We start from the raw sequence: 21,323 nt of genomic DNA, 5'->3' as shown, positions 1-21,323 counted from the left end.
TAATGAGGTTTTTCCCTCTTTCCTTCCAGATGGGGCTGAGGCACACATTGACTATGAAGATAACTTCCCTGATGACAGATCTGTGTCATTCAGAGAGCTCATGGAGGATTCCCGGACAGAGGCAGAAGAGGACAGGAGTCAGGGAGACTTGTCTGAGGAGGCTCCAAAACAGGACCATCTGGTCTCCATTTCTGTGGGGAGAGAAAACATAGCCCAGGATAAAGGCTTTGTGCCAACCACAGCCTTGCCTGGCGCTGGGAGCAGTGTCCCTGCAGACTCGCCAGGATCGCGGCTCCTCCAGAAGCACTTGTTCTGGTTTCCTGCTGAGGCTTTCCACAAGCCTGGGTTGGAAAAGGAGGTGGATGATGACACCAAAAAGCACTTTTCTGCTGGAGACAACCACAGTGGTGTAAAATTGGTCCCAGGTGAACCTGAAACTAAGGTGATCTATGACAACACTGATGGTCCCTTGGGGCCATTTATGGGCAAGAATGATAGCAAGGCAGGGGATCCTGTGGTGAGCAGCAGTGATGAGTCCTGGTTAGATGGCTACCCTGTGACAGATGGGGCTTGGAGGAAGACAGAGGCAGAAGAGGAAGAAGATGGGGACAAAGGGGATGGGTCAGTAGGACTAGATGAAAACATCCTACTTACTCCTGATCAGCCCATTCTTGTGGAAGTTAAGAAGCCCTGGAGTAGCACCCTCACACCAAGCGAGGGCATGACCCATAGTTCAGTTCTTCCATCTCAAATGCTAGATGTGGAAGCTTTGGCGCTCAGACCCATGAGTGTGTCCGAGCCTGAGGGCAATGGGGATGGTGACTTGACCAAGTACCAGTCAACTCTACCCTGGAGATTCACCACAGAGGAGTCTCCGATGGCCACCCTGCCCTATGAGCTCACCAGCTCCACCCTGGAGATATTAACAGCGACCACTGTCAAGCAGACACCTAACCACATCCCCTCAACGATCATGACAACCACCCAGCCTCCAGGAGAAACCACTGCTCCTGAGATCCAGGACAGCTTCCCATACCTGCTGTCTGAAGACTTCTTTGGACAGGAAGGCCCTGGGCCGGGTACAAGCGAGGAGCTTCATCCCACCTTGGAGTCATGTGTGGGAGGCAGATGTCCTGGCCTCAGCAGAGGCCCTGTGATCGCCACCATTGTCACCGTCCTGTGCCTACTGCTGCTCCTGGCAGGTGTGGGGATGGTGTGGGGCTACCGCAAGTACCAGCACAAGAGCTCCGTGTACAAGCTGAATGTTGGCCAGCGGCAGGCTCGGCACTACCACCAGCAGATCGAGATGGAGAAGGTCTAGGCACCTTCGGAGTGGGTTCTCCCAAAGCCACTTGGGAGGAAAATAACTGTGACACATCACACTGATAATTTACTAGAGCATGATGCAGGTGGACTGGGGCTCATCATGTTTTCCTCAGCTCTTTGTTTTATAGGCTGAGAAGTGTCTCTGGAGCACCTGGGAGGGCAGGGAGGCTTTGGTGGCATCATCACTCACATCAGTGTCTTCACCATCTGCCGTGGAATTGACTACACTAATCCCAGACCTGTGCTTGGGCCCAGTTTCCAGTGTGAGGTTGAAAATCGCCTCTTCCTTCATCACAGTATTGTTATTATTATTATTATTATTATTATTGTTATTATTATTATTATTATTTTTTGAGATGGAGTCTCATGCTGTTGCCCAGGCTGGAGTGCAGTGGCACAATCTGAGCTCACTGCAACCTCTGCCTCCCAAGTTCAAGCAATTCTCCTGCCTCAGCCTCCCAAGTGGCTGGGATTACAGGCATGCACCACCACGCCCGGCTAATTTTTTTTGTATTTTTAGTAGAAATGGAGTTTCACCATGTTGGCCAGACTGGTCAAGAACTCCTGACCTCAAGTGATCCGCCCTCCTTAGCCTCCCAAAGTGCTAGGATTCCAGGTGTGGGCCACATGACAGTATTACCTTTTTGAAGAAAGAAGATCACCAGCTTCATGCCCTGGAATTTTATAAATAGTCATGATAAACCAAGTGTATGAGAGCAGCAGTATTTAGGACATAGATATTGAATTATTGGGAGAGGAATATGGAAGAATAATGGGTTGTTTCCTTTTAATGTTGTGATGTTGCTGAGGGCAGATGAACCAAGAGCCAGGACACAGTCCAGAAGCTCTGAGGTTTCTTTTTTCGTTGCTTCTTGAAATTAGAGAGAATTTAAGACTGACATTTTGTTGGGGGAGGTGAGGAATGAAGAAACACACATCCCTCTCTGTTCCCTCCATTTTGTGGGACAGCCTATCATTTATTCTATTTTATTTTCAATCTTTCCTGGTTAAGGATTTGCTATTATTTTTTAAAAACAAAGTTAGCTTTGTACCAGTAAGTACCATTTCCTCTCAGAAGCAGTGGCCTAGTTGTCCTTGACCAGTCTGTGCCTAGGAATGTCTTGGAATTTTTGCCAGGACTAACAAAACTCAGTCCTTGGTTTCCTCTCTCAGGATTAACCATTTCTCTGAACTCCAGTAAGAGGGAATGACACAGGAGAAAAAAAAAAAAGAAATGTTTTCAGAGGGCCGAACACCAGGATATCAAGTATGGGCACGTACTTGATGGAGAAGCAGAAGAATCTGTAAAAGAGTATGAAATGATCTGTGCTGATCTGTTCTCTAGTGTGGAAACTGGGAGTTCTGTGGAAACAGAAGCCATCCTGTCTGTTGGGCAACCCATTTCATAGCATCTAAATCATTCCTTAGGGTGGCTCAGCCAGTATGGTTTATGGCAGTGGTTCTCAAAGTGTGGTCCTCAGACCAGTAGCATCAGCATCACCTGGGAATTTGTTGGAGATGCAGATTCTCTAGTCCCACCCTAGACTCAGGAAACAGGAACCCTGGGAGTAGGGCCCAGTTCTCTGTGTTTTTAACAAGCCCTGCAGGTGATTTTGATGTGCACTCAAGTTTGAGAGCCTGTTGGTTTATAATAAGCTCAAATGTGAACTTCAAGGCCAGCTGAACTCCTAAAGGCACAGAAGATGAGTATGTGGTGTGTGTTGTGTGGAAGTCAGGCATGGCTGTGTGCAGCTGAGGTGGCATTTGAAGCTGCCCAAATGCCACCTGCAATAGTCTCCTGTATGTTGGCACAGAAATGAAACATGTTATATTTTTCTAATATGAATCACCTTCTTGGAAATAGTTATCAGTGGTAAAAGGTGAACACAATACATTAATTTTGAGACACCACAGGAGTCTAAGTGTTTTTGTGTGGTAGAGGGAAATCCTGATCTTTTTTATGATTGAAAAATTTTTGGTGGTGTTTTACCTAAGGAAAAAAGAATTCACAACATGCTTTCTACCCTGCCACCTCTTTTCAGCAAGCTTTGGAAAAATACTAGGCGAAGTAGCCATAAAGAAAAGCAGCATAATCAAAGATCTTAGTCCCCATAGTTGGGTAAAATAAAGCCTGAAGGCACCAACTAGAATACCTGTGCATCAGATGAAGTCAAGAACAATAGGAATAAAATGCTTTCTGCATGTAGCCAAAGCAAAACATAATAGAATAAAAGCCAGAGACTGTATATATTTATAAATTAGATCCTAATCTACTGCAAGATAACTTTTCTATTTTTAACTATATAAAATAACCTCTGTCCCAGCATTGGGACTGTGTTAGTAACTATTATTATGGAATAACCCAAAACATTGAATTTATACCAACAAATAAATAGGCAATATTAATACATGTGTATTAATAAATTTATTACAAATTATCAATACATGTAAATGTTTTATTTGTAGACACGGACTGTGAAATAAACCCAACACATCAGTTTTTAAGTTCTTATTGGTGTGGTATCCTCTAAATTAATGTTATAGAATCTAAAACTGCATGTTGAAAGGGAATGATTAAAATACTATAAATCTAAATTGTATGTCATGCATGTTTTGAGAACGGTGAATGTTTAATGCTCATGAAAATTAGGGGAGGGGGTTCTATTAACACAAAGCTTCTGAGATATTTAAAATAAATAATTATTGCCCCAACAGTTGCTGAATGTATTTTATTTCTAGGCTACTGCACCATGGTTTAAAAAAAAAAAAATCTCACTGGGCACAGTGGCTCACACTGGTAATCTCAGCACATTGGGAGGCTAAGGCAGGCAGATCACTTGAGGTCAGGAGTTCGAGACCAGCCTGGCCAACATGGTGAAACCTTTTCTCTACTAAAAATACAAAAATTAGCTGGGCGTGGTAGTGCACTCTTGTAGTACCAGCTACTCGGGAGGCTCTGGCAGGAGAACTGCTTGAACCGGGAGGTGGAGGTTGCAGTGAACTGAGATCATGCTACTGCACTTCAGCCTGGGGGACAGAGCAAGGCTCCATCTCAAAAAAAAAAAAAAAAAAATTCTCTAGTAATCTTGAAAATAATGTCTTAATACTTACTATATCTAAGATCTAAGACTGTCCTTTCTAAACCTAACTCTCAGCTATGTTACCTCCTGCAGCAGGATTTTAGGGAAGTTTGTGACACTCTTGCCCCTCCTCCCTCCCTACTTCCCTCTTCCTTGCCCCAACCAGAGACCACTCACTTCACTGCAATGAAACACCCAGGACCTCACTATTCAAAGTGCGGCTCCTGCCCCGGTAGCCCAGGCCCTGCAAGCAAGTACACAATCTCAGGCCGCACCCCAGGACTGCTGAATCAGGATCTGCATCTAACAGGATGCCCAGGTGGCAGGCATGAATGGTAAAGCTTGAGAAGCACTGGCCTAAGAGAGAACTGATTATCCCCTTTCTCTTCACAGGACACTCAAAGGAGTAAGTAGAGGGTTAGCTGAAGGGACTGTTCACAAAGGTGTGGGGAGAGTTAGGGGAACCATCAAGGGATGGTGGGGACCTGTTAGAGAGCCAACAAGAGCTCAGCAATAGGAAAGGCCCTGCAGGACAAGGGCTCTGGCCTCAAGGAGAATGCAGCCAGTGTCCAACTGTGGCCTGGAGGAAGCAAAGATTTTAAGGACCCAGACCTTGTCTCACCCTGCCATCTCCTGCTGGCATGTCCCAGTGGCAACCGGAAATCAGAGGGTGAAGAAGTCCAGGCAATGGAATCATAGAGGTCAGGCTCCTGGGACATCAGGCATGTTGGAGGGGCCTGTTGGAAGAGATGTGGAAGGGCAACTAGCAAATCCAGCTCAGACACCATCAGCACCAATCCCATCTGCCTTACGTCCATTTTCACGTCCATGACCACCACAGATCCATGCCTCCCAAGCCTTCCAATGTTGTGGACATTGTTGATGCCCCTCCCAAGTCCCCTTTGCTAGGTAGGTGAACCCATCTTCCAGCTGCCCTGAGTGTTGGCTGGTAAAATGCTCATAAGCACATAAGTGTACCCTTCCAACACAGAGAAATGCCCTTGGCCTACTGGGAGTTCCCTCACCCAGGAAGTTAGACCACCTTATACTCTGCTAGGGCAGCCTATAACCAATGACCAGCTGTCATGGGAATGCAAAAGGCTGGCCTCCTTGCCTCAAGGTGGGACCAACTCCAATGTGATTCATGCTCCAGAGCTCCCATGAGATCAGGCTGAAGCCAGTCTCCAACTGAAGACACATCCTTACTAGCTCCTTCCTGTTTCCCTCACACCCCTTCTCTTGAGAGCACCCCATCACTTCCCTTGCTTCAAAGGATTCTGACCTAAGACATCCATCAACTCAACTCTTATTCCCTGCACCTCCTCTCCTCCTCAGTCCAGATTTTTTACCACATCCTCTGGAATTCTTGGGCTCATCTCCATGTCCTCCACCTCTTCTTCAGACAGCTGTTTGAACTCTCCATAACGTGGACTTCTTTTTGTGCTGGCTGGTTCCTCACTCTTTCCACCTGCTTCCTTCTACTATTCTTTCTCCTGCCTGCCCCTTAGTGGCATGCATGGAGCATAGTTGCTGTTGACAGTCATGCCTGAAGATGCGTTGGGTCCCTGTTTGAAACAGATTCCAAATGTTTTTCCTAGTGAGATTCCAGATCTCCTCTGAAACACAATCTTCCTGGGGAGAGGCATGAGCCTCTACTGCCTGACAGGACCTCAGCCAGCTCATGGCTAGCAAGGACCAGTCCTCCTGCATGAGATCCAGGAGTCCCTGGTGTGAAGTTTCTACTTTGTTAGATGAATGTCAGAAATTTCACAGACCTGAGAAAACAGAGCTCATTACAACATAGCTTCCAGAATGTAGTGAAGACATCCCTGTCCAGTGGATAGAATAGAAAATAGAGAATAAGCAAAGTAAAACATTTAATGTGATGTAAAAAGAAAAACAAAAAGCTTTTGTTTTCAACTATTTTCTGAGTTCTAATTTTCAACGAGAGTGAGCTTGTACATACCACACTAACCCAAAGAGAGGAGGCAGAGAAAGACATCAGCAGTGGTCTTTGGAGTTTGGCCTACTGACTGCTACCGTAAAGTGGGAGATAAAACTCTGGAATCTTGTATCTGTTGGCCAAATTGCTTAATTCCTTCCTATTCTCTTCTTATAAAATGAGGCACTAATATCTTACCTGCCAGCTCCGAGAGGATCTACAGCCAACTCATTCATTCAACAAGCAACAAAAGTCAGCTATTTTTGTGGGGACAGTGTCAGGTGCCAGGATATGTGGCTGGCCCTAGATGGAAAACACTCTAAGGATAACCATGGCTGCTCTTGATTCTTATTTCTGGGGTAGGAGTGGGTCAGGCAAGGCAAAGCCGGGCTGTCATGGTGTCTTCTCTTTCAGGGAGATGTCATGGGGACAGGCATGGGGATCAGTCTTGCCCCTGGCTTCAGGCACAGGAAGTCCCATGCATAAAACCTTTGGCTGAGGCTTACTTAAGGTTCCTTTCCGTTTTTCTTTCCTCCCTTGTACATAGTTTAAACTCTCCACACTAGGTCATTCAGGCCTGGAGTCACCAGAAAAAAAGAAGTCCCTGTTTGGGGGATGGCAGATGATCAAGAGTTCAGACAGCTGCGATGAAGGATTAGTTGTGGGTTTTTCTCAGTGCCTTGCTACAAACTGTGTTGCAGTTCCATGTTCCGACACTATTAAATAATGTTTTCTCTGGCACCGATCCACCTTTTCCCTACAGTTTAAGTATTGATTTTTTTTTTTAACTGAAGTGGCTTCGGTTTACAGCTCACATTTAAAACTTAGAAACGTTATTTCCATAAATGTTGGCAGAAGCCGGTCACTGTTTATTCCACCAGCAGTCATAATAAACCCCTTCCCACTGACAATCTGACAAATCATTTTCTGTTTGCCACTGAGGTGGGTTCAATAAAATTTTTGTGCTCTTAAAATTTCCCTAATAAGAACTGAAAGCACACATTTCCTTCCTAGGCAGGCCTTGTGGTCACTGCTCGCAGTGGCTCTCTTTCTGAATTCCAGAGGTGAGCACAACAGGTTAGTTGTAGTAATTAGAAAGTCTCAAAAATCAGGAAGATTTTAGTATGTTGCATATGTTGGTATGTGCTCATTTCGGTCAGTTAGTCACTTTTAATTACATGTGTACACAAACCTCCCCTCAGCCCTTCACTTCTCCGCAAGTCAAATGTGAACAGTAGCAGTGGCCACAAGGAGTTATCTTTAGACCCTTCCCAGCGGGTGCCTCCTGCTTGGATGCCCTGAGTGGCAATGGGGCTGGACAGATGCCCCACCACGATGGGCGGCCTCCCCACCAGCCTGCAGAACCTAAAAGCAACCACTGGGCTCCATGCTGATGGGTCAGAGGACAAGCGAGGCATCTTACAGCGGGCCTGGAAGCTCCCACAGAGCTTACAAATGTGTTTGTTTTTTTCAAGACAGGCCAGACTGAGGCTGAACCAATGGGGTCTCAATCCAGGAATCTTCTAGGCTCTTCCAAGAAACAAAGGGAGGTGTTGGGTTGAGGTCATTGAGTGCAGCCTGCACATCAGGGTTTCACGGTAGGTTTGGAAGAACCAGCCCACTTTTTTTTTTTTCTTTTTTTTAAGGTTTGGTTTCCTTTGAAATAGAAATTTTGGTAACTCAGCGCCACAGCCTTCAATCAAAGCACAGTACTGACAATATTGACTGTACTATCACCAGGGTCCTCAGGGGACATCGCTAGGGTAGGGGTGGACGTGCTTTTCAATCCCCAGTGAAAGGAGGCCAACTTCAGAGAGTAAACGAGGACCCCCTACCATGCCAACTCAACCCATATGTGGAACAACATCATGTACAGAAAGCTCACCCCAAGCTCACAAGGACCCAACGGGACCGCTGCAGGGTACAGAGGTGGAGTAAGTCACAACACCCAACCCAGCCTGGGTCCCTGTGGACGTCGGCTTTCATTTTCTCACACAGCTGGGAAGGACATTGCAGCCCAGGGCTATAAGGGGAGTTCACAGCTGCTGGGCACACTATTTACAGGCTCAGGAATCCCGGAGCAGGGCGTCCACTCGCTGGGTCCTCCACTACTTTCTAGTCCTGTCTCATCACCCTCTTCCGCACTGAGTTCAAAAGGAAGTTTCTCTGGTGGAGTAGAGGGTGGGGTGAGGAAATAAAGGAGAACCCGGCATCCCGTGGGCAAAGGCCATCTCCCCCAGCAGGAAGCCACATAAGATCTGACGCATCGCTGGGACTGGGGGGCTGCTGTGGACATGGTGCATCCACCAGTAATAACACTGACTCTTCGGGTCTAACACACCCACTGGGAGTACAGCCTCTGCGGACATGGGCAACTTCAGCCCAAGACAGAAGTGGTAGGGGACTGTCCTGGGTTGGGCACCCTCAAAAGAGAACCTGATGCAGGGATTCTTGTGCAGGTGAGTGAGGACATGGTGTCAGAAGGGATGAGGGAAGCAGGATGGAACTGAAGGAGAAACAGAAGGATGTGCCCGAGTTCCCTGAGGTTGGTCGAGTGTTCTGAGGGATAAGGAAAGCCCAGAAAAGCACCATGTGTGAGTGTTCCACCCCAATGAACCACCATTACACAAAAACCCAAACACTCCATCCTTTTATTCCTTCCCAGGCTATTGCAGGAAAAGTCTTGTTTCCCAAATGCTGTGCCTTTCTCCTCTTGCCTTCAACCCTGGAGGGGCCCAACTACGCAAGTGACTTCTTTGGGGAAGGGAATGAGGCTGAATAAAGAAAGCTCAGCTTCCAGCACACCACACTCTCTTGGTTTTCTCTGACCTTAAGGTAACCCCTTCTCAATCTCTTTGGCTGATTTCCAATTTCCCAGAGGGCCCAAGGGCTCCATCCATGGCTCTTTTCTGTTGCTTCTCAGTAATACTCAAGAGACAATCTCACTGGCCCCTCCGGCCACATGGCTTTAAATGCCACTAACATGCTGATGGTTCAGTAGGGGACGCTGTGGTGCCCTGCCAGATCCCTTCACAGAGCCAGTTCCCAGGACCCCACAACCACCAACACACTACCATGCATGGTAGCTGCCAGATACCTACAGCCTCTTTTCCAGAGACTTGCCCTCAACTGAAGCCACTTGCCTTCAAATGTACCAGCAGCACTCCCAGGGACCTTCTCACAGCCAATAAATGACTGATTAGAGGCTTTCATGGGTTCCTTCTGAGAGCACCCCACACAATAAACCAAGTGCATTCAGATCCCTGTCCCGAGCTCTGCTGCAGACCTGACCTGAGAAAACTCTCCACTTGGATTTGCAGCCAGAACCTCCCATTCCAACCACAGACAGCCTGCTTTGCACCAAATTCCTTACTTACCCAGCCCATCCTTCCGTTTCAGTAACCGGTAACTCCATCTTTCCTGCTATTCAGGCCGAAAACCTTAATGTCATCATTAACTCTTCTTTCTCTTACACTGCACATTCAACCTCTCAGCAAATCCTATTGGCTCTGCTTTCAAACTAAATCTAGATATTTGGCCACTGCTGTTGCTGTGGCCCAGGCCCAAGACTGGAATCTTGCAGCAGCTTCCTAACAGGTCTTCCCTCTTCCTTCTGCCCTTGTCCACTAAAGTTTTTCACACTATGGCAGCTAGAATGACCCTTGCAAAATATAAATCAATCAAGGCACTCCTCTGTTCAAACCCTCCAGTGGCTCCCATCTCACTCAGCAGAAGCCACGTCAAGGCCCTCCGCCACCTGACCTCCTCCCCAGCCGTCTCTCCTTCCATTCTCCCCCTGCCCATGACTTTGCTTGGTCTCCCTGCTCTTCCCTGAGCATGCAGAGCAGGGGCACTGCACATCTTGTTCCTCCACCTGGAACCTGGACCTTGCCCAGGGTCCACTTTCCTAATGTCTCTGCTCTGACGTCCCTTTCCCAGTGAGGCCCCATTTAAAACTGCAGCCTCATCTCCAGGATTTCTTCCTCCCTCCCCTGCTTTATTTTTCTCCATAGCAATTATCACTGTATGATACCTTGCATATATTTATTCCTATGTATTGGCTATCTCTTTCTCCCTGTAGAATGTAAGCTCCATGAGCACAGGGAACTTTCCCCTGTTATTCGGTGAAGTATCTGTAGTTCCCTGGTCAATGCCTAGCACACAGTAGGTACTCAATAAATATTTACTCAAAGAATAAATGGAACTAGACAGCTCTGACTTTCTTCTTTTTCCATCTCGGAGACTCATAACTAAGCATTGTCCTCAAATGGGATTGGCCAACCGTTGTGATTTTGGAGATGCAAAGTGGGGCAAAAGCCACATTTCTGTACTCTACACTCTCTACTCGTTTTTCAGTGGGTGCTAGAATTGGTACAAGTCAGACCAAGTGAAGACCACTGTGAGGCTGGAGAAATTTAGCCTTTGTCTTCCACCATCTTTCCTGGATGGGGAGAAAGGAGACTAAAAGCTGGAAGAGCAAACAAGCCAAAGGAGGTTTTCACAATTATCATCTTTTAGGAATGTTTTTCTTATTTAAAAAATAATACTGATTTTCTGGGGAAAAAAAAAAAAAAACAAGCCAGAGAAGACTGTCCTTCAAACCAAAATGGTGAGAAAGGCAGGTATGAACACGGGGAAGACAAGTGTGAACATGAGAAAGACAGGGGTGAAGGTGTGAAAACAGATGTGAGGATAAGAAGACAGGTGTAAAGGTGAGAAAGAGGCCGGGCACAGTGGCTCACACCTGTAATCCCAGCACTGTGGGAGGCCAAGGCAGGTGGATCACCTGAAGTCAAGAGTTCAAGACCAGCCTGGCCAACATGGCGAAACCCCGTCTCTACTAAAAATACAAAATTAGCCAGGCATGGTGGCACATGCCTGTAATCCCAGGTACTCGGGAGGCTGAGGCAGGAGAATCGCTTGAACCCAGGAGGCAGAGGTTGCAGTGAGCCGAGAACGTGCCAAAGGACTCCAGCCTGGGCGACAGAGCGAGACTCCATCTCAAAAAGAAGGTAAGAAAGATAGGTGTGAACACGAGGTGGCAGGTGTGAAGATGGGAAAGGCAGGCTCACCCCTGGTGACGTGTAGTGAGAGAGATGGGGGCTTCCCTTTCACTTCGGAGAGGAAAGGGAAGGCTCTGAGGTATCAACAGCCTGGGCTGTTGGGAAAAGGACAAAGAATCTGTGTTTCCTGAACGTCAAGAAGAAGTCTCTTTGGTTGCTGTGGGCTAGCTGGTCTCCTCCAGTTCTAAGAGGTCATCCACGTATTCCACAACTTCTCCCTGTGAGAGACAACAGGACAACTTTGTTAAATGGGCTCATTGGACTTTTAAAAGTGCTGATGAGCAGAAACAGTATCCCGAGAGGCCATTGCCACTGTCTGCTTTGGCTGAAACAGGTTTTCTCTGTTTCTCAGGGGCCCAGAGGACCTGATTTCTCCCTGTGGAGGGGACCTCGGCTTTCACTCCATTTGAACTTGCTATCAAGTGCTCTGTGAGATCCGCCAACATGCTGTGTGAGGCAGACAGCCCAGCCTGTGAACGGCTCTACCAAGTGCCCCTCCTGTGTGCATCTCTGCCTACTCCCCTTTCTCCCCTCTCATGTGCAGGTCTCCCACAGGAACACTTTCTATCTGTTGCCTTTCTGCCTTGACCACCAGAACACAAACTTCTCAAGGGCCAGGGCCTGGGTTGATTTTTCTTCCCCAGAGCCCAGCACACAGAAGGTGCTCAATAAATATGTTGAAGAATGAATGACTGAGCGCATGCATACATATTGCTGGTATGACTAAAGCAATCATCCCTCTTACAGGAGAGACACACAGGGACAGTGGGATCCACTTGCCCAGTGTCGGTACCAGGAGCTCACCTGCTCCCTCCTGCAATCAGCCTTACACTTCAACTTGAAGCAGCCCAGCACCGTTCCCAATTTCTTTCTCCACACTGACTTCTCTCCTAGAACCCTCCTGGACCACCAGCTGATGACACCCATTCTCTTTTCTGCAGAGAATGAGTGAATGACCAAGGCTGAGGCACCTTCCATAAGAGTCAGCACAGACCGGCCCCACCACCCCTGCTAAAGCTCGACCCCTTCACTGAGCTCACCATCCCAGGCCAAGAGCCTGTTGGCTCCTTTTGATGTTTCAACACAGAGAAATTTACAAAAATCTTGCAGCATTTGGGAATAACTGGAAAACCTATCAAGTACATGAGACACAAATGGGAGTCTTAGTATTATCATCAAATACTTCTACTATGTCATGCCTGAGGTTAGAAACTCAAATTGTAACAGTAGAACATTATGGCTTGGAAAAAGCGTTTTTCAGTTGCTTTCTAGACCCCAAAAGGAAAACACAGCATAGTAGACGGATTATGTGTATAGCCATAACTTCTGCTTAGGGAGTTACTATATCCTGCTGTGTGTCTGTTGTGACTTGTGGGATGATGGTATTATTTACTTTTAGCTCACTAGTAATGAGTGCCCGAGGCAGCACAGATGAAAGAACTGCACCCCCTGCATGGCTGTTGTGGTGAATACTGGTGGGGCCTCGCTCAGATCTCCTTCCCAGCGCACCCATCCCCAACTCCTGCGAGGGCTGTTTGCTAACGGCTAGCAGCTGCCCCATCTCTGGGCAATTGCCTTTGGCCAAAACAACAACAACAAAAAAAAACAACAGCAGTCTTGCCAGGGAGGTTACACACCAGCCCTTCCTGGCAACAAAGAATGAATGACAGACTGATAAGGGGGACTACAAAAGGCAGGAACAACTCTGCGGTGCCATTCATGCTCCAGAGTCCCCCGTGGGAGCAGGCGAAGCTTGACTCCAGCTGAGACCACATCTTTGTTGAGCTCCTTACTCTGACCCTCATTCTGTTCCTATCTGAGAGTACTCCCTCAATAAATCCTTCCAACAAATTATATTCTGTTTCTTTGGACTTTCCTGAAGCAAACAACCATCAGAACTTGAAACCTGAAGCATCTATTTCAGCCTGTTTTAAAAAGTTTCTGAAACTGTAATAAACCTCTGCAAAATTTTGAACCAGTATGTAGACCTTCAGGAGTGCTTATATACATTTCAATGCCAGAAAGATAATAAGGAAGAATGCCACACATATCAGCAGCTAAAGTAGTAGTATGTCCTTTGGAAAATGGAAGGATTAAACTAAGAATTTTATGATTTTGCTTATATTTTCATTTCAAAGTATTACTTGCCATAATTTGGTATATAGTAAGAAAATGGTTCATTCTTCAGAGATGGATTAGTTCTTTCACAATTCTAAAGCCTCAATTAATAAGCAAACTACTCCAGAACCTTCAACAAAGTCCTTTTATCTTGAAAGTGCCAAGTCCAAGAATCCTAGGAATTTTAAAGCCTGCAATAAGCTTGGTGTGTTCATCAGATGATTACTAACCCTCTGTGTGACTGTGAGCAAGGCACTCTCTCTTTCTGAGTTTATTTCCTTATCTGTGACATGAGAGAGCTTTACTGAATCCTGTAAAAAATCTCTTCATGTTCTAATATCTACGATTTGCTTTCTATATATGTTGTTCTTATACATCAGAAGTCTTCCAAGTGTTCGCAGCCTTAGACCAGGAATTTCACCACTGGGAATTTTTTCTAAGGAAATGATTAGAGAAGAAGTAAACGATTTAGTCCCTGCTATGCTATTTGTAAAAGCAAAAAAGTTAGAAGCAAACTAAATGCCTACAAAAAGGCTCTATTTCTACAAATTCTATATCATGTAATATTAGTCACTAAAAAGTCATGTTTATAATGAATATTAACTAACAAGGGAAACAAAAATCATGTGATCATCTCAACAGATGCAGAAAAAGCATTTGACAAAATTCAACACAACTTCATGATAAAAAAAATTCAACGAATTAGAAATAGAACTTCCTCAACCTGATAGGGGCACCTACAAAAAATCCACAACTAATATCATATTTTCACATTTAATGCTGAAAGACTGTATGCTTTTTCCTTTTAAGATTGGGAATAAGACAAGGATGTTTACTCTCTCCACTTCTTTTTTTTTTTTCCAGAGAGACAAAGTCTCGCTCTGTCACCCAGTCTACAGTGCAGTGGCATGCTCATGGCTCACTGTACGCTCCCACTCCTGAGCTCCAGCAATCCTCCCACTTTAGCCTTATGAGTAGCTAGGATTACAGATATGCACCATCATACTTAGCTAATTGTTTTTTTTTAGACAGTGACTCACTGTGCCGCCCAGGCTAGAGTGCAGTGGTGTGATCTCAGCTCACTGCAACCTCCACCTCCTGGGTACAAGCGATTCTCGTGCCTCAGCCTCCTGAGTAGCTGAGACGATAGCCATGTGCCACCAGGCCCAGCTAATTTTTTTGTACTTTTAGTAAAGACAAGGTTTCGACCAATTGGCCAGGCTGGTCTTAAACTCCCGACCTCAGGTGATCCGCCCACCTCAGTCTCCCAAAGTGCTGGGATTACAGGCGTGAGCCACCACACCTGGCCTAATTTTTTTTATTTTTTGTAGAGATGGGATCTTGCTATGTTGTCCAGGCTGGTCTCAAACTCCTGGGTTCAAGTGATCCTCCTGCCTCAGCCTCCCAAAGTGCTGGGATTTAGAGGCATGAGCCCCTGTGCCAGGCCTACTCTCTCTGCTTCTATGCAACATGGTACTAGAAGTTTTAACTAGAACAATTAGGCAAGAAAAATAATACACACATACATACAAACTAATAAATAAGTTCAGCAAGTTTGCAGAATCAATACACAAAATCTATTGTATTTCTATTCTTTTAGAATATGTCCAAAAATGAAAATAAAAAAAATTTCATTTACAATAGCATCAAAAAGAATAAAATGCTTGAATACTGGGGGTTGGAAAGAATTTATTTTAATTTTTTAAAAAATAGAACGTTTACGAATAACAAAATAAGAAAACACTGTAAAAGAAATTTTAAAAAATCCAAATAAGTGGAAAGACTTCTCACGTTTATGGATCAGAAGACAATATTAAGATGCCAATACTACCCAAAGAGATTTATAGGTTCAGTGGAATTTCCTATAAAAGAATCCCAGCTGCCTTTTGCAAAAACTGAAAAAGCTAAACCTATAATTCATATGGGAATATAAAGGACCCAAAATAGCCAAAATCTTCTTGGAAAAGAAGAACAATGTTGGAGGACTCACACTTCAAATTTCAAAATGTAGTACAACGCTACAGTAATCTAATCTTTGTTGAAAGTCCACGTAATTTAAAAAAAAAAAAAAAAGCTATAGTAATGAAGACAGTGTAGTACTAACCTTAAGGATAGAAATTGAGATGAGTGTATAGACTGAGAGTCTGGAAAATAATTCTCACATTTATAGTCAATTGATTTCTTTCAAGGGTACCAAGACAATTCAATGGTGAAAAAGTCTTTTCAACAAATAGTGCTGTAACAACTGGCTATTCACATTCAAGAGAATGAAACTAGACCTCTTCCTAATATCATACATAAAATTAACTCAAACGGGTTGTAAATTTAAATGCAGGAGATAAAACTATAAAAATCATAACAGTAAAAATCAGGAGTAAATCTTTGTGACCTTGGATTAGGCAATGGTTTCTTAGATATAACACACAAAACAAAAGCAACAAAAGAAAGAACAGATAAATTGAATTTCACCAAATTTGAAAATTTGTGCTTCAAGACACCATTTAGAAAGTGAAAAGACAACCTACAGATTGTGAGAAAATATCTATAAGTCATATATCTGATAAGGAACTTATAACTAGAATACCTAAAGAACTTCTACAACACAATAATAAAAAGATAAATAACAATTTTAAAGTGGACAAAAGATTTGAATAGATGTTTCTTCAAAGATATACAAATGGCCAATCATGAAATGATGCTCAACATAATTAGTCACTAAGAAGGTGCAAATCAAGCTGGGCGCAGTGGCTCACACCTGTAATCCCAGCATTTTGGGAGGCTGAGGCGGGTGGATCGCCTGAGGTCAGGAGTTCGAGACCAGCCTGGCCAATATAGTGAAACCCCATTTCTACTAACAATACAAAAAATTAGCTGGACATGGTGGTGCGCACCTGTAATCCCAGCTACAGTGGCTGAGGCAGGAGAATCCCAGCTACAGTGGCTTGAGGCAGGAGAATCATTCTCTTGAATGTGAATAGCCAGTTGTTACAGCACTATTTGTTGAAAAGACTTTTTCACCATTGAATTGTCTTGGTACCCTTGAAAGAAATCAATTGGGAGGCAGAGGTTGCAGTGAGCCAAGATCGCACCATTGCACTCCAGCCTGGGCAATAAGAGTGAAACTCTGTCTCAAAAAAACAACCAAAAAAAAAAAAAAAGAAAGTGCAAGTCGGAACCACAATGAAATACTACTTACATCCACTGGCATGGCTATTAATAAAAAAGACAATATTAAGTTTTGTTGAAGACATTGCAAAGTTGGAACTCTCACACACTGCTGATGGGAATATAAATGGTGCAGTCACTTTGAAAAACAGTCTGGCAGTTTCTCAACAGGTTGAACCATTACCGTATGGCCCAGCAATTCCATTCCTAGGTATGTACCTGATTTGGTTTGGATATTTGTCCCCTCCAAATCTCAAGCTGAAATGTAATCTCCAGTGTTGGAAGTGGGGCCTGGCGGAAGGTATTCGGGTCAGGGGGCAGATGCCTCAAAAATGTCTTGGTGCTCTCCTCATGATAGTAAGTGAGTTCTCACTCTGAGTTCACAAGAGATCTAGTTGTTTAAAAGAGTGTGGCACTGCTCTTGCCATGTGACATATGCCAGCTCCCCCTTTGCCATGACCATAAGCTTCCTGAGACCTCACCAGAGTCCGAGCAGATGCCGTTGCCACACTTCCTGTGCCACCATGCCCAGCTAATTTTTAAATTTTCCGTAGAGACAGAGTCTCACTGTGTTACTCAGGCTAGTCCTGGGCTCAAGCAATCTCCTGCCTTGGTCTCCCAAAATGCTCGGATTACAGGCATGAGCCACCGCACCCAGCCAGGTATTTCTTTACAGTGATGCAAAAATGACCTAACACAATACCTATGTATACACTCCTAGGTATAAAAAAAAAAAACAACTGGAAAGCTTATGTTCAAACAAAACTTTGTACACAAATGGTCATAGCATCATTATTCAAAATAGCCAAAAAGTGGAACCAACCCAAACATCCATCAACTGAAGAAAGGATAAACAGAATGTGATATAGCCATACAGAAGAATATTACTTGGTAGTACAAAGGAAATTTTACAGGTAACATGTTCAACATGGCTGAACTTTGAAAACATATGCTCAGTGAAAGAACCCAGTCACAAAAGACCACATACCCTATGATTCCATTTATATGGAATGTCCACAACAGGCGAATCAACAGAAACAGAAAGTAGATTAGAATATTCCAGGGGCTGGAGGTGGAGGCAGGAGTGGGAACGTTGGCCCGGAGGAGAAATGGGAAGTGACTTAGCGATGGAGTTTCTTTTGGGGGCGATAAAAATGTTCTAAAGTTAAATAACGGTGATGGATGCAAAATTTTGTGGATATAGTTAAGTACCACTGAATTATATACTTTAAAAAGGAGCACTTTATTGTATTGAATAATATCTAAATAAAGCTGTTTTAGAAAAATATAACAAGTGAAACTGCTCATATTATAATATCAAGTGAAAAAGGCATGAGACATAATTATAGCTGAGTTTATAATAAATATATAGAAAAACATAAATTTAAAACTATAAAAATTTTTTTCTTTAATAATAAAAAACAATGGAAAGATATATACCAAAATATCCATAGTAGCCTGCCTCTAGATAACTGGGAACTCAACTCCTCCTACCTTTTCTAAATATATTTTTCTATACTTTCCTTTTATTTATTTTTTTTTTGAGGCAGGGTCTTACTCCAATTGCCGAGTCTGGAGTGCAATGGCGCAATATCAGCCTCAACCTCCCCAGACTCCTTCAGCCTCCCAAGTAGCTGGGACGACAGGTGCACTCCACCACACCCAGCTAATTTTTTTGTATTTTTTGTAGAGACAAGGTTTCGGCATGTTGCCCAGGCTCGTCTTGAACTCCTGGACTCAAGCAATCACCTGCTTTGGCCTCCCAAATGCTGGGATCACAGGCATGAGCCAGTACACCCAGCCTCTGCTATACTTTCCAAACCACAGTGGCCAATCTTGTTGGTATCTGGCTGGTGTTCCTCCTTTTAGGGAATGGGGGAATGGCCCTGGTGGCATCTTGGGATCCTGTCTCAGGCTCTGCTTCAAGGATACCCAACCCAAGACACAGGCATGTGCATCACTTTCCAGTTTAGAAAGCATTTCCACATGCAACACAGTATTTTATTCTCCAGCCCTGGGAGGGCAGTATTATTATTCCCATTTTATAGATAAAGAACTGAGGCTCAGTTGTTTAATACCAGTGATGAGTTCATCCCATACCTATTTGTAGACAGAAAACAAATTCCATGAAGATGTCTTATTCAGAGGTGCTTCACCTAAAACTAGGCTATAGGAAGAGCAGACCTGGAGGCTCAGGAAACTTGCTGGCCTCATGCTCCTCATCTATAAAGCAAAGGATCAGACCAGAGCAAGCTCACAGCTCTCTCAGAGCTCCAATAGCTGACATGTCCCCAGCTTTCTCAGTAAGCATTTTCCTGTTTGTTCCAAACACATCTCTCTAAATACTACCGCTAATGATGGCTTTTCTGTGACCAGGCTGCCCCACCACAAAATGACCACTCCATAACCAGATGAATTGGGGTCAGAAAAGGGGTCAGCTGAGTAAGGTGAAATCAAGAATTTCAAGCAGTTCTAGAGAATGATAAAATGCTTAAAGATGCAATTTAGAAAAAATAGGCCGGGCGCGGTGGCTCAAGCCTGTAATCCCAGCACTTTGGGAGGCCGAGACGGGCGGATCACGAGGTCAGGAGATCAAGACCATCCTGGCTAACCCGGTGAAACCCCGTCTCTACTAAAAAATACAAAAAACTAGCCGGGCGAGGTGGCGGGCGCCTGTAGTCCCAGCTACTCGGGAGGCTGAGGCAGGAGAATGGCGTAAACCCGGGAGGCGGAGCTTGCAGTGAGCTGAGATCCGGCCACTGCACTCAGCCCGGGAGACAGAGCGAGACTCCGTCTCAAAAAAAAAAAAAAAAAAAAAAAAAAAAAAAAAGAAAAAATAATAATAGCAATAGTCTAGTAGAAAAATTGGGGTGGGAGTATCCATGTATCTTCAGAGTGCTGAGCAATTAAAAATTCACCGTTTTTATATAAAGTGCAAAGATGAAGAGTGACCACTGTGAATTCCTGGAACGTCGCCCCGTACCCGTTTCACTCTCAGGAAATGTGGCACTCCTGCCTAGGTGTCCTAGAAAGCCGCTCTTTCCCATGCCAGCGTTCTGGCTGTCACTGAAACACCCACAGTAACTGTCCTTCTCAAGGTCCCCTCTGTTTCTTACTTCAGGGACGACTCGGCCTTCCAGTGATTTTTAGCAAAGATGTGAGCAATATTTTCTCTTAGCCACCAGACATGTGCTAAGCATGAAAACTTACCTCATCATCATCCATTATATTTTCCTTAGCAAAGTCATACAGCTCCTTCTGGAGTGTGGTCACGTTAAAGAACTGAACTGCTTCCTGTTCAGACACAACAGAGAACAGTTTACAGGACCAACGTTTTCATCTTAGAACTGGGAGGAGGGAGGAACAGGATATGGGGTTTTTCTAAGGTGATGAAAATGTTTAAAATTAGATAGTGGTAATGGCTGTACAACTCTGCATATACTAACAACCACTGAACCACTTTAAAGTGGTGAATTCTATCCTACATAAATTATATCTCAATTTTTAAAAAAAGAGTGGCCAGCCCTCAGTGGAAGATGAACTTATGAAAATCAAGATGGCATATAGAAATCCCCATGAAAACACAAGTAAAGAGCAAATATCAATTAGGAAAAATCTTTTGAAAGTAATATATGATGAATGGGGTTTGCTAACAACACATGCTAAGTGGTGAGTTTACCTATCAAGGGAATTAAATGATGGTCCATCCACAAAAGAGACTACCAGGGAGCTGTTAAAGGATAATAATTAAGAAGTTACATGGATGTGACATGGAGAAATATACAAAGAAAGTTGCAAAAAGTTGTAAGACTATATAAATATGATCTTGTTTTTTTTTTTTTTTTTTTTTTTTTTTGAGACGGAGTCTCGCTCTGTGGCCCAGGCTGGAGTGCAGTGGCCAGATCTCAGCTCACTGCAAGCTCCACCTCCCGGGTTCACGCCATTCTCCTGCCTCAGCCTCCCAAGTAGCTGGGACTACAGGCGCCCGCCAACGCGCCCGGCTAGTTTTTTGTATTTTTTAGTAGAGGCGGGGTTTCACCATGTTAGCCAGGATGGTCTCGATCTCCTGACCTCGTGATCCACCCATCTCGGCCTCCCAAAGTGCTGGGATTACAGGCTTGAGCCACCGCGCCCGGCCATGATCTTGTTTTTATAAAAATACACAAATATTTACTATATATATGAGTAAATATATACCTTTAAAGCAGGGGATAAAGAGATGGCACAGGCTGGGCGCAGTGGCTAGCACTTTGAAAGGCTGAGGTGTGTAGATCACCTGAGGTCAGGAGTTTGAGACCAGCCTGGCCAACAAGGTGAAACCTCGTCTCTACTAAAACTACAAAAATTCGCCTGATATGTTGGTGTATGCCTGTAATCCCAGCTACTCGGGAGCCTAAGAAAGGAGAATAGCTTGAACTCAGGAGGCAGAGGATGCAGTGAGCCAATATCACGCCACTGCACTCCAGCCTGGGGGACAGAGCAAGAATCTGTCTCAAAAAAAAAAAAAGAGAGAGAGAGAGAGAGAGTGAGAAGGTGTAGGATTATGAGAGAATTTTGCTTTCCAAGTAAAATATTTCTGCAATGATCAAAATTTGTAGAGTTTTTATAGATTCAGAAATCAGAATGAAG

At 44.5% G+C, this 21,323-nt stretch overlaps 2 protein-coding genes across 2 annotated transcripts in view; one reads left to right on the top strand and one right to left on the bottom strand.

Moving 5' to 3' along the window:
• Positions 1-1,698, top strand: part of SUSD5 (sushi domain containing 5) — a 78,221-nt gene extending 76,523 nt beyond the window's left edge. Inside the window, exon 5 of the mRNA XM_010372964.2 lies at positions 30-1,698. Within this exon, the coding sequence (XP_010371266.1) occupies positions 30-1,321 (1,292 nt within the window). The 3' untranslated portion in view covers positions 1,322-1,698. The remainder of the gene's footprint in view (positions 1-29) is intronic.
• Positions 1,699-6,269: 4,571 nt separating this feature from the next.
• The window catches only part of CRTAP (cartilage associated protein), a 33,358-nt gene continuing 18,304 nt past the window's right edge, over positions 6,270-21,323 (bottom strand). The window contains exons 6-7 of the mRNA XM_010372963.2: positions 19,905-19,988; positions 6,270-11,629 (exon numbers count right to left, since the gene is read on the bottom strand). Of these exons, the coding sequence (XP_010371265.2) occupies positions 11,576-11,629; positions 19,905-19,988 (138 nt within the window). The 3' untranslated portion in view covers positions 6,270-11,575. The remainder of the gene's footprint in view (positions 11,630-19,904; positions 19,989-21,323) is intronic.

The sequence above is a fragment of the Rhinopithecus roxellana genome, chromosome 1 (genome assembly GCF_007565055.1).
Source record: "Rhinopithecus roxellana isolate Shanxi Qingling chromosome 1, ASM756505v1, whole genome shotgun sequence".
NCBI lineage: Eukaryota > Metazoa > Chordata > Mammalia > Primates > Cercopithecidae > Rhinopithecus > Rhinopithecus roxellana.
The sequence above is the reverse complement of the archived record's forward strand: the minus strand, read 5'-3'. Positions and strand labels throughout refer to the sequence as shown.